Source organism: Triticum dicoccoides, chromosome 5B, assembly GCF_002162155.2.
Source record: "Triticum dicoccoides isolate Atlit2015 ecotype Zavitan chromosome 5B, WEW_v2.0, whole genome shotgun sequence".
Lineage (NCBI taxonomy): Eukaryota > Viridiplantae > Streptophyta > Magnoliopsida > Poales > Poaceae > Triticum > Triticum dicoccoides.
Genome location: NC_041389.1, coordinates 473,148,037 through 473,160,811, shown reverse-complemented (window position 1 = coordinate 473,160,811; position 12,775 = coordinate 473,148,037). Strand labels below are relative to the sequence as shown.

The 12,775-nt window shown below is 48.7% G+C and overlaps 3 protein-coding genes across 3 annotated transcripts; 2 read left to right on the top strand and 1 right to left on the bottom strand.

The window, feature by feature from the left end:
- The first annotated feature begins 268 nt into the window (after positions 1-268).
- LOC119310915 lies at positions 269-4,560 on the top strand. Its single transcript, XM_037586535.1, has 6 exons — positions 269-394; positions 1,582-1,646; positions 2,183-2,253; positions 2,636-3,568; positions 3,645-3,797; positions 3,884-4,560. Exons 4-6 carry the CDS (start codon positions 3,191-3,193, stop codon positions 4,268-4,270), a joined length of 918 nt encoding a protein of 305 aa, XP_037442432.1. The 5' UTR covers positions 269-394; positions 1,582-1,646; positions 2,183-2,253; positions 2,636-3,190; the 3' UTR covers positions 4,271-4,560.
- Positions 4,561-4,745: 185 nt separating this feature from the next.
- Positions 4,746-6,168, top strand: LOC119305800 (ervatamin-C-like). The gene is made up of 2 exons (XM_037582222.1): positions 4,746-5,155; positions 5,328-6,168. Exons 1-2 carry the CDS (start codon positions 4,823-4,825, stop codon positions 6,036-6,038), a joined length of 1,044 nt encoding a protein of 347 aa, XP_037438119.1. The 5' UTR covers positions 4,746-4,822; the 3' UTR covers positions 6,039-6,168.
- Positions 6,169-8,269: 2,101 nt separating this feature from the next.
- On the bottom strand, positions 8,270-11,229 carry LOC119310914 (ER membrane protein complex subunit 3-like). Its single transcript, XM_037586534.1, has 8 exons — positions 11,066-11,229; positions 10,781-10,874; positions 10,414-10,533; positions 10,285-10,333; positions 9,493-9,592; positions 9,355-9,416; positions 9,200-9,261; positions 8,270-8,581 (listed from the first exon to the last, which is right to left on the bottom strand). Exons 1-8 carry the CDS (start codon positions 11,227-11,229, stop codon positions 8,474-8,476), a joined length of 759 nt encoding a protein of 252 aa, XP_037442431.1. The 3' UTR covers positions 8,270-8,473.
- Between the last annotated feature and the right edge of the window lie 1,546 nt (positions 11,230-12,775).

Sequence of the window (12,775 nt, the reverse complement as noted above, 5' to 3'; positions counted from 1 at the left end):
ACAAAGCTGACATTTGAAAAGTCCATCGCCAGCACACTAGTCTCGGAGATGATCGGCACATCGGGACCCAACCAAAATGTTGTACTCTCTCCATCTCATAATGTAAGACATTTTTTGACACTACACTAGTATGTTTGTAGTACGTCATGCTGTATTTTAGGGCTGACGAACAAAAATTTGAAAAAAAAATGCTGTTGGATGCCTTTTTTTTCATCTCGTGCCAAAAAAACCGTCTGCTGCCCTCCTGAAGGCGACGGCGCAAGAAACCCTACCTCAATTTTCAAAAAGAAAAAAAATCCTACCTCTAGGACAAGGCGAGGGCAGCGGCGCAAGAAGAAACGGCGACCCCGCGGTGCCGCCGCTGCCGGCGACGACGACTGCCGCCCTCTCTCCGGTAAGGTTCTATCTCCGCTGGAGCCAGCTCATCCGGTTGGTCTCCACCCCCCTCCCTGTCGTGTGTTTCCTTCCACCAAAATGCTCCATTGTTCCCTTCTCCGCCCGTCCCCAGTCTCGGCTCCGGTAAGCTCCCCAAATCACCTAGGCCTCCTGGTTCCTACGCCGGATTTTCGTGTGAAGCGCCCCGTGTGATTTTGTTCCAGGCTGTGTTCGTTCTTTTTCCCGTGGAGCTGCGAATGGGAAGAATTGATTTTAACCCCCCCTGTGCGCTGCACATCTATCTTTTACCCTTTGTTCATTCACCTTGCTCTGAGCCCCCCCGTTGCGACATGTCTTCTGCTGATGGCCCCCTTTGCGCTATTATCCTGTCAGTTAGCTGCTAATGAAAACAAAACTGGACTTGCATCAACAAAAACTCATGAATACATCAACTAAAACAAGGGAATATGATGTTGCCTTTTCAGATCAATCACACCCCTTTGCACATCAAATCCCTCCCACTCAAATCTTCATGTCAATCTCCCTCAGTAGCTAGGGTTTCTACCATAGGAACCAGACAAAATCCATGGAAAAGGAAAAGGGAAAGGGAGAAGCTTGCCATACCTTGGGGCAGCAATGGAGGGCGGCGGATGAGGAGGAAACGCGGCATAGCATAGCAGCAAGGGCGACGGATGGCGGGTCGCGAGCGAACTGGCGGCTGGTCGCTAGGTCTTGTGTGAGCGAACTGACAGCCGTGATATGTCAGGACCATGTTTCCTGTAATCTTGTAGCTATTATCTTGTCTTAATTGCTGTTTTTATCTTGTTGTTTTGATTAGCACTTTCCTAGTAGGAAAAGAAAAAAAAAGGTTTTGATTGACTTGGTAAGGTGATTTAGTTGCCTGTTTTACAATTGTTAATATGAATATGAGAAGAGTGGATTGAACTAGGAGTAATCTGCTGCTTTTTAATGTTGGATAATTGGATCGACATTCATTATTATTAGCTCGGCATATTCTTGAACCTCAACAAGTCATGAAGAAGCACATACTTCTTTCCAGTTTAATCATGGCAATTTACCCCTGTTGATTACATATCGCTGGTCTGTTATCAAATTATAAAATAGTCTGAATTTTCATCTTCCAGTACTGCGTTTCCTTTTTGCTTTTGCCAACCTTATTAATTCGTAGTAACTTTACTGATTCAGATGAGCTGAGGGTGAAAGAAGAGACCAGCGCTGCCACATGGTGCTTCCTATTCGACCAGTTGAGGGTGTGTAGAAATGCTTTATGACTTCCATTCCAGCAGATGAAGTTACTATGCTCATATAGTCTTGTTAGGCTTCATTTTTGTTCTGCCAGATATCAGTGTATTTTTTTTTAGCAATTATTTTACTCGCTTTCTCAATTTCTGTTTGATCTGTATGGACCATGGAGAATCAGTTTGGATGCAAAAAAGAGAGTGTACTTAAAGTTTTCATTGTGAAGGTAGTCTTGGTTTGCCAAGGTGCATCATGTTTCTACGCCAAATATGTCATTTACCCACACAAGTGTAATTAGCCTAAGGCAAACGAGAATAGACTTGTTGAACCTGTTCCTCTTACACTATCCAAACAAAATTTGAGGTGGCGGGGTTTAAGGTAGTTGGAAGGGATTGATCCCTGTGGGGATTGGGTGACAGCAGTGGATCAACCCAGTCCCGGGGTGTATTTTTTCCACTAGAGTATTTGTTCTCATGTAACCGAACAATGCCTTGATATTTCCTTCTCTAATGTTGGTTTGATGATAATCATGCATTATGTGTTGCAGATGGATCGATTAGTTCATGGGTTGAAAGAGAGGGCGAAAGAACAGAATACTCCGGGCCACAACTTCCGGAGGTACGTTGTGAGATGCTGATAATGGAAATAACTTATACTGCATGTTTGTTCACGAGTTGGTTGACCTGTGCTAGCTAAATAAGTACAGTATAAACATACATTTCTTTAGTGCTGCAACCTGCTACAGTCCTACTGCATCAGTAGCTTTGCTTTGTTCTAACTGTCCGAAGAAGAATGCCTGTTGTGAGTGTTAGATCCCCTGCTACCCTGCTATCTCAATAAGGACTAGATATAATTCCTCATTTCATAGAGGTCCTCTCTTAGCAGTGGCTTGTACTTCTCTGGACGTGGTTCTATGCTCTTCTCTGGCTTGTTCTTCTTTTATCCATTTGAAATAAGCATTTGGCCATGTTCAGCTTTTCTCACATGCTTGTACATGTAGGACATCTGGTGTCATATACATTCCCTACTACCAATGCGAGATGCTGCCCGAGCTGCTTGCGTGTCTCGTGCCTTTCTAAGTTTATGGAGATGCCATCCAAATCTTACATTCAGTATGGAAGCACTGGGCATGAATATGAATCTGCGTGGCGAGGATGAAATAGGAAATTTCACCAAAAAAGTTGACCGCATCTTAAAAAACCACTCACGCATTGGTGTGAAGACACTCAGGATTGTTTTCCGTTATTCCAATGCCATGGTCAGCAATGTTGATAGGTGGCTTCAGACAGCTGTTACACCTGGGATTGAAGAACTCACTGTTCAGCTTACACCTGGGATTGAAGAACTCACTGTTCAGCTTACACCTGGGATTGAAGAACTCACTGTTCAGCTTACACCTGGGATTGAAGAACTCACTGTTCAGCTATCTTCAGCATCGGGAACATACTACAACTTCCCATGGTCTCTTTTAGCTAATGGGAATGGAAACTCGATGTAGCGTCTACGCATTTCCCATTGTGTTTTGTCTCCCAGCGTTGAACTTGGATTGACAAACATGACAAGGCTTGATTTGTGTTATGTCTGTATCACAGAGGAGCAGCTGGGGTGCCTTCTTCACAATTGCTTTGTTCTCCAATGGATGCGACTCTGGCAATGCAGTCCGCTAACTTGCCTTAGGATACCGTTCCATCTGCAACAGCTCAGATACCTGAAGGTGTCTGAATGCACGTCTCTGCAGGTGATAGGGATAGAAGCTCCAAACCTCGTCAGTTTTAATTTTCATGATTCCCACCAGGTACAGATATCATTTGGAGTAGCATTACAATTGAAGAAGCTCGGCATGTCCCATCCTGGTGCTGTATGTTATGCTCGTGCTGATCTCCCATTGAGCTTGCCAAATGTTGAAGATCTTTCCCTGAGTTCATGTAGTGAGGTATACCCTAAATATGCAAATTCTTATACCAGCTGTGATATGCATATTTTAACTAATCCGATATATCTTTGTGTAGGTGGTCGATACACCAATGCTGCCTAGCAAATTCTTACACCTCAAGTACTTGAGTGTCAGTTTTTGTACAGTGACATTTTCGCCGGCCTATGACTATTGTTCTCTCATATCCTTCTTTGATGCTTCTCCTTCCTTGGAGACTTTCTTCTTGAATGTAAGTCACTGTTCATCCTGCAAAGATGTCACATTAAACAATGGTGGATCCATCAATCCAAGTATCTTGGCTTGTTATATCTTCAGGTGTTGCAGAAAGACATGAAGCATGAGTCAATCGTGGGAGACCATTCAAATTTGAGGCAGGTACCAGGACACCGCCATGATAACCTTAAGACAGTGAAGATCATTGGTTTCTCCTCAGCGAAGAGCTTGGTTGAGCTGACATGCCATATCATTGAGAACGCGACGTCACTCGAATGCCTTACATTGGACACCACACGAGGGCATCCTTGGGACAACTGCTCATCCAACAGTACTGGCAAGTGCTTGCTGTTGCACTTGGATTTTTTGGCGGAAGCTCGTAAGGGGCTCTCGGCTATCAGGACATATGTTGAGCCAAAGGTTCCCTCCAGAGTCAAGCTAAATGTCGTGGAGCCTTGCCGCCAATGCCATGACCTCGAGCAGTTGTGACGATCTCGAGCCGATGTTTGTTTCTGCGCGTACGTCGGTAACCCTTTCACGGCTTCAGTGTTGAGGACCCAAGATCAGCGTCTTGTTTGGAAGAGCTGTATTTTTTCCTTGATACTGTTTCTTGTTGCTCGACTGAACATAAAAAAGATATGCATTCTAGCCTACATTCCCTGTTTGTTAGCCTTCTGATATTTGGGATAGTGATGAACTGTTGAGGTGCACATTCTGGAGGGCTTGTCATGAGTTCAGGAAGAACCTGAGAGCATTACTCAATGCATGCAGTTCACTGACTGAAGATGTTGTGGTACTCTTTCTGACATCCTGCTGTAATAACTACACCAAACCTTGTGACTGTCCAGTTGCTCTGTCCAGCACATATCACATGCAGTTGTGCATGCTTGCACATCAGACCACCTCCAAATCACACACATCGAATGATAAACGGACTAAATGCCGAAAACAACATCAAATAAAATTATAAAACAGCCCATAACGACCTGCTCATGCACACCCCTACCTCAATTCTCTCAAAGGCCAAAAACAGCTCCAGCAATGGCCAGGCCCTCCCTGCTTCTCCTGCTGCTCGTCTCGGCCTGCGCCGCTCCCTCCATCGCCGACGATGATCAGATGGTGAGGAGGTTCGAGCGGTGGATGGGCAGGCACGGCCGCGCCTACACCGACGCCGGCGAGAAGCAGAGGAGGCTCGAGGTGTACAGGAAGAACGTTGAGCTCATCGAGGAGTTCAACTCCGGCGGCCACAGCTACACGCTGACCGACAACCAGTTCGCCGACCTGACGAACGAGGAGTTCAGGGCCAAGGTGCTCGGCCTAGGCGCTCCGGGACGAGCCGGCCGGCGCGCTCCGAGAACAGAGAACTTTGCCCCCGTCAGTGGATGATTTCTTCTCTCGAATTATGTACATGTTTGATACTAATAATTTTGAATTTTGATTCTTGGATCATCGTTGAAAGTTGGAAAAATATTTTGTGATGTCTATATACTGATTTTTTTGCGTTTATGTGACAAATGTTTTGGTCTTGGATGATCATTTTTCGCAGGTGACAATGCCTGAAAAAGAGATTGACGATGACAACAGCACTCTGCCCAAGGAGGTGGACTGGAGGAAGGAAGGGGCGGTGGTACCGGTGAAGAACCAAGGCGGCTGCGGCTCGTGCTGGGCGTTCGCGGCGGTGGCGGCCATGGAGGGGCTGAACCACATCAAGAAGGGGAAGCTGGTGTCGCTGTCGGAGCAGGAGCTGGTGGACTGCGACGCGGAGGCGGTGGGGTGCGCCGGCGGGTTCATGAGCTGGGCCTACGAGTTCGTCATGGACAACCACGGCCTCACCACCGAGGCCAGCTACCCGTACCTGGGCGTCAACGGCGTCTGCCAGACGGCCAAGCTCAACGAGACCACCGTGAGCATCGCCGGGTACCGGAACGTGACGGCCAACAGCGAGCCGGACCTGCTGCGGGCCGCCGCCGCGCAGCCCGTGTCGGTGGCCGTCGACGCGGGGGGCTTCGTGTGGCAGCTCTACGGCGGGGGCGTCTTCTCGGGGCCCTGCACCGCGCAGGTGAACCACGGCGTCACCGTCGTGGGCTACGGCGAGACCAGCGCCACCGGCGACGAGGCGTCGGGGAAGTACTGGATCATCAAGAACTCGTGGGGGGCGGGGTGGGGCGAGGCCGGCTACATGCTCCTGCAGCGCGACGCCGGTATGCCCACCGGCCTGTGCGGCGTCGCTCTGCTCGCGAGCTACCCTCTCATGTGAATCTGCCATTCTGGCTGATGATGTGTGTAAGTAGAGTAATGCAGCATTGTGAAGTGTGACAGAATACTTTCAAAATATCTACGTAAGTGTGTAAATAACTAAATATGCACGTGACCATGTTTAATTTACATAATGGCAAGGTTGAGCAGTACAAACCGTCATAAGCGAGCCAAAAATACAGCACCTAAGAGCAACTCTATCGGTCCCCGCAAAATCCCGACTCGTTTGCGGGTTGAAAGCGTGCGCAGCTGAACAGAAACCGTATATAAAACTGCATAATTTGAAGAAAAAAATCGCGGGAGAAATTGCCACCGTAGTAGTTTGTCACATACTACATATACTACATGATCAAACACTAATTCATTACAAACACTAGTTCATACTACATACTACATTCACTACGGGTGAGGATCTAACGGCGGCGAGCTCGCGGCCATAGACGACGCGGTGGAGGAGCTCAATCCTCCTCATCGGAGCTGCCGAGGTCAATGTACTTCGCCTTCTGCTCCTCGCGCATGCGCCACCACTCGTCGTCCTTCTCCTTGGCGGCAAGGTTCGCCGCGACCGCCTGCTGGAACACGAGGTCGTCGAGCTCCTCGTGGTGGCGCCGGCGCTCCGCCTCCTCGCGCAAGCTGCGTTCGGCAATGGCGGCCGCGACCGCGTCAACATCGGCGACGAAGTCCTCGGGCCCAACGATGTCGCGGCGCTCCGCCTCCTCGGGCTCCTGCTTGACGGCGACGACCTCGATCTCCTCCGGCTCCTCCGACCACTCCCTCTTCACGGGGAGAAGGCTCGCGCCGGAAGAGGAAGAGCTCGCAGAAAAAGAGGGCCTCGCGGCGGAGGACGAGCCCGCGACGGAGAAGGGTGTACGCCCGTGCCGACGGTCGTATTCCTCATCTCGCGGACGCGAAAGCTCGGCGGCAGCGAGAGGCCCTGTTCATCCACTTCCTCGCCCCGCACTTCCTCGCGCCGTCCGACCGGACACGCCGCTCGCGCTCGGGGTCGCTGCCGCCGCTGGATCTGCTCCTGGAGCCGCGGCCGGAGCTCCACATGCAGCCCCACATAGCGCCCGGAGGCGAGAAATATGAGGATGGGAGTGGGGAATTACGGAGCGACGCGGTGGCGGGGGATAGGGTTTCGACCAGCAAATGCGCCGCAAACCCGTAGATATACTGCTCGGGTAGGCGGTTTGCGGGCCGCGGTAAAAAATTTATGGGTCGGGCGAGTATATGGGCTCTATTCTGGCCAGAAAATTGGGCTGAGCCCGTATACTCGCCGGAATTTTGTGGGTTTGCCGATTTTGCAGGGTCTGCTAGAGTTGCTCTAAGAGTCTGTACAACCGGACCCCCCGGGCGGGCTGCCCGGCCCGTGCCCGAACGTTTTTTTGCCACCCAACTGGCCTCTTCATAACCGGCCCAAACGCCTGGATTGACCGGCACTCCCCATACCCGGCCCATATATGGGACAAATATGGGGACGCGTGGACGTGCTCGCCACGTCAGATTGACCGATAGGGGCCATGAGGGGATTCGGAGAGACCGCTGGTCTGACGGGTGCCTCCTCTGCTCCACGCCGTGGGTCGCAGCTCTGGAGTGCAACCCGAGGGAGGAGACCGGCTATTTAAGCCGGACAACGGCAACCGAACCCTATCCGCCCCATTTTCCCTCTATCCTCCCCGCCACCGACACTTCCAATCCATTCGCCGCTTACCATGCCGAGGCTCCGAATCACAATCTACGCCATGCTCACTCCGGAGCGCCGTCTGCAGCTTGTTGGAGATCCAAGCGAGGCGCGCTGCAAGCCTTCCTCCGGATTCGCTGGAGCTAGAGGATGAGGAGGAGCGGACAGGGGAGGAGGAGGGGAAGCAGGCAGCGAAAGCAGAGCCCCAGCCCATGGAGAAGGGGAAGCAGCCACCGAAAGCGAAGCCCCAGCCCATGGAGGAGGCGGCGGAGCCGGCAGCGCGCTTTGCCATGGCGAACGCCATGACGGAGTACGAGGTCACCCAAGCGGCGGAAACGAAGGAGCAAACCGTCATCCTGGAGTCCATCTAAGATGAGACCTGTGTCGTGCCATTCGCCCAGAGAGTTCTGGCCTCCGGCTCACTGCCGTGGCGCCCTTCTCCACCTCCTTCTCACGAAATTGACTGACCAAAATTACATTTTCAGGCAATTTACAAACAGCAAATGCAGACAATTTCAATCTTTTTTTTCCCAGAGAATGACACCTTGGAATACCAAAAGCAGCTCGTGCATTACGGGGAAACGTGATATGGAATACATCCTTTTCTACTAGTGTTGCCAGAGTACATGAGTGAAAAAGATATCTCATGTCTTCGTAATGAGTAGCGCTCGTAAATAAACAATACAATTACAGATGTATAACTGAGTCAACAAGCTAAAAACAAAAGTTGCAGGGCCTAGTCGTGCTTGTTCAGGTCAATTCTTCAGTAGTTTCCTCAACACCTCTTCAGCATGACGCTCCATCTTCGGTAAAGCCCAGTCATGCTGGATGATGTCAAGGCTGTCTTTCTCTGCGCTCAAGCTCTGAAAATGGCCAAATGAAAACGGTGAAATCTTTCTGTGCTAATAATTCTAGAGATAGAACACTGAAACACTCGGGTAAAACCAACATTAAAAAAAACATTGTAAAACATCAATATAATGATACTCTGGGCCACAGAATGACACAAGGGGGTCAACCATGTGAATTGATAGTTCCCTAGATCAAGGGGGCACAACTGAACCAGAGGAAGCAGACAGTTGCAATAACAATGCACAACAGAACACTTGAAAAGCTACTGAAAACCTCAGGTAGCATTTCAATCAAATTTGAAAAGCCAAGCCAGCTAAGCGACAGTCCATCAAATGATCAAAAGTCTGTAAATAACAGCAATCACCAATATCCTCACTATACAAATCATCGTTACAATACATGCAACCCTGTATGCAAGCCAAACATCATCCATTCAAGCTTCTTCAAGCTATACAGCAATTTTTTCAAACTAAATTTGATCTGATTTATTAGTGCAGTACATATAAAAAATGTGCATTATATTATGTGCGTGAATTTGTGAAATTAAAAATGTGTCATGCACGTGCATATGTATAGTATAAGACAGGGTTAAACATCATGAATTCCAATACAGATTAAGGTTCTCGTACCATTGCTGGATTAAAGCCCATTCCACCACCCATCGCCATCATCTTTTGGGCATCATCAGTGGCTGCATGTCATGCATAAACCATAAGGAAAACGGTTACAACAACAATAAATATCACGATGTTGGTGTACGAGTGTAATAAAGTGTATCTCTAACCATTTTCTTCACCAAGGATGAGACTGAAAAGACCCCTCAAGCCAAATAAATTGAGGAAGTACCTATCAAAACAGCAAACAGTTAAGACATTTAGACCCCGGAAATACCAAACAAAAATTATATCAGTTTCTTACACACCATGAACGGCTGCTAACATAGCTCACATCAACAGTACTCAGGTCTATCCCATTTTGCAGCATTCCCCTGAATCGTTGAGTCAATGGGAAGGGGATTTTGGCTGAAAAGAGATCAGCAGATATGTGAGTCCAAGGATAAGATCGTAAGAGAACAGAAAAGGATAGTGCATAATTGCATATGCCCATACATTAGCCATAAATCCCTCTAAACTTATCATAAATCTCTAGATCTTAAAACATCATTTTTCCTTCTAGAATTGTACTACAAAAATCCCATTATCACAGTCCAGAAGACGGTGCAAAGTGAATAATCGCAAATTAGAGTATGTGAACATCTGAACTACAAATTTCTAAAGGCATACAGAGTGAAGAGTTAACTTCAGCTGATAGCATAGCTGAAGAAACCCGAGCACAACAAAATATACTCCTCATGACATCATATGCAAATTTCACCACCGATGAACAGTAACAGGTTCATCATTGAAGCACAAAGATTGCTCAACAATTCTTTCCAAGGCAATAGGGCATTTTTCTTAATGTAAGTGAAACAGAAGCATGTTTGGATCTACTCATGCACTTAGGCCAAAATGTTTGGTGAAAATCACAAGTTCCTTCAAATGGGAAGGGCATTGCATACAATAGATTTATTGACTTGAAATTGGCACAGGTTTGTACATCAAAATTTAAAAGTGATGATCTTACAACAGCATGATACAAATGTAAGAACATGGAAAAGGCATATGAACAGAGCAAGCATCACATTCGTATATGTTATACATGGCAAAGCACATACCTGCAACAAAACCGGAAAAGAAGAAGTTCACCCATGCAAATGTAAGTGTCTGCAAAAGGATGACACAGTGTGTTAGTAGAAGGTGGTGGTAATTGCGATACAGGTAAATCAATTTCCATGTCACTGAACCTGTGGAACTATCATGGAGAGATTCTTCTTCATCATGTCCATGGCCATGTTTGGGTCCGAAAACATAGCCGCCTGAGCCTTCTGGGCATCCTCTTTAGGGACATGAAGCAATCCTGCTTCCTACAATACACCCAAGAATGTCACAAAGGTATACAATCGACCATATTATTCCAACAGTTTGAGAAGAAAACGTGAAATTCAAGCAAGTAATCATCAAGTCATCCCTGCCAACCCACAACTCTGACTTCAATCACAATACTGTTCTGTGTGCCCTCTATTCTGGATCCTAACTATTAAAGGACTACGCTCAACTGATGTCTCCTAAATTGGGCTTTAGTATCAAACACAGATGCTTCTAGTGAATTACCCCGTTGGTGTAATAAAGCTTGCGGGCCTTGAAGGCCTTGGCCGGGATGAACTGCGCGCCGTTCCTCAGGTTCCTCGCCCTGATGACGACCTGCCTGCAAAAGTTAAAACCCTCGCATCAGCTACATCAGCAGACAGCAGCTCAGTAGCAACGGCAGCAACTATCAGAATTCTCAAACAGGCAAACCCGGCTAGCTCCTCGATCCAGATCGCTCAGATCGGGCGAGTCGGGGGCCAGATCGGGACGGAATTGGATGGAGGGGAGGGGGAGGGCGAGAGTACGCACCCCTCCTTGACGGTCTTGGGGTCGGGGGAGGGGGAGGCCGACGGCGGGGAGCGCATGAGCTTGGAGACGAAGTAGCGGAGCACGCCGATGAGCACCATGACCACGGAGAGCGGGATGAGGACCCAGTCCCGGATCGCCGTGTCCAGCACCAGCTCCTCAGCCATCGGGGCCGGGCGGGGTGACTAGCTACGTCCTACCTGGGGCGGCGAGCCGGCGACCGGCGACGCGGCGGTGGCGTCGCGAGGGGGAGGGCACGGGACGAGAGGGGGGAGAGCTCGTCGTCGACGTGGGTGGATGGGCCGAGGCGGAGGAACCGAAGGGCGCTCGCTGTAGTTGAGGGCTCGACTGGGGGTTATATCTGGCCATGGGCCGGGCCGGGCCGGGCTTGGGCCGGGCCTGAGAAAGCCCACGGCAGAAAACTGAGGCCCAGGCCCTCCCAGGCCCTATCACTGGGCCTACTTTTCAAGCCCAAGCCCGGCCCATTTGGTAAAAAGCCCTAAAAAGCCTTTAGGGCTTAGGGCCGTGGGCCGGCCTCTTCCTTAAAATGCCAATATGCTAAGCCCAAGCCCGTACAGGCCCTATTGGTGGGCTCAAAAGTCAGGCCCAAGCCCGGTCCATGGGCAAGCCCATCGGGCTTAGGCCCTGGATTTTAGGATCGGGCCTGTGTGGGCCAACAGGGCCGGGCCTGAGATGGCCAGGACTACTAGGGGGCGGGTCGAATAGAACTTGTCACTACGGGCCGGGCCGATTTGTTTTTATTTTCTGGCGGGGTATCACCCATTCACCCGGCGCGATAAGCTATACCCTCGATTATGATCCTAAAAGTTTCTAAAGAAAATGGTCCTAAAGAAAAAGCTACATCTCGATTATAGCTTTGTCTAAAAAAAATCTCAATTATGGCATGACTAGCTTATAGAATAATGTACAGCTAATAAGCAACATGGAAAGATGTGATCAGAGATAAGGGGAGGGAAAGGTCCACCCCTGAAAATCAGGGAGGACGTAGATGTAGCATTTGCGCTAGCTTATATGTCTCGCCTTCGCGTGAAGCTTTTTCATGTTCCGTACAGTACTAGGTAGGCTCATTTTTTGGCTCTCGCTTGCTTTTCTAAAAAAAGTTGGCATTTTATTGATTAAGTAATAAAGTCATACAAAGTCTCCCGGCCATAATCCGGAATAGAATTAAAAAACACACAAAACTAAAAAATTTACAAGAATTGGTAATAAAAGGCATGTCTGCTTGTTTGCTATCCATCACCACACAGCCCACATCAGATCAATCACAGATATTAGAATTCATCCATTATACCAAAGAAAGTCAATCCGAGGTGAAGATCACATGCATGAGTCTTTTATCGCGAGCCCCTGTGACTGCTCGACGGAGCGCAAGGGCTTCCCCCATTCCTGGATCGATAGATCTATATAGGGGCTCTGAACATGCCACAAGGAAATTTCCTTCATGATCAAGGGCCACCACATCCAAACCAGTCTTGTTGAGGTTAGCAAAACTAGCAGCATCACAATAAACCATGGCTGTATCGGCGAGCGGCAAAGACCAATTGAAGCTAGAAGCATGTGTCTCGTGTCTTTAAACAGGTGTTGGCTCGAATAAATGCTTTCCACAGACGTTCGGCACGCAAACGATGATAAGTACCCTCATTCCTTACCTAATTTCTAGCATCCTATATGCCATACCATCACAACAAGAAC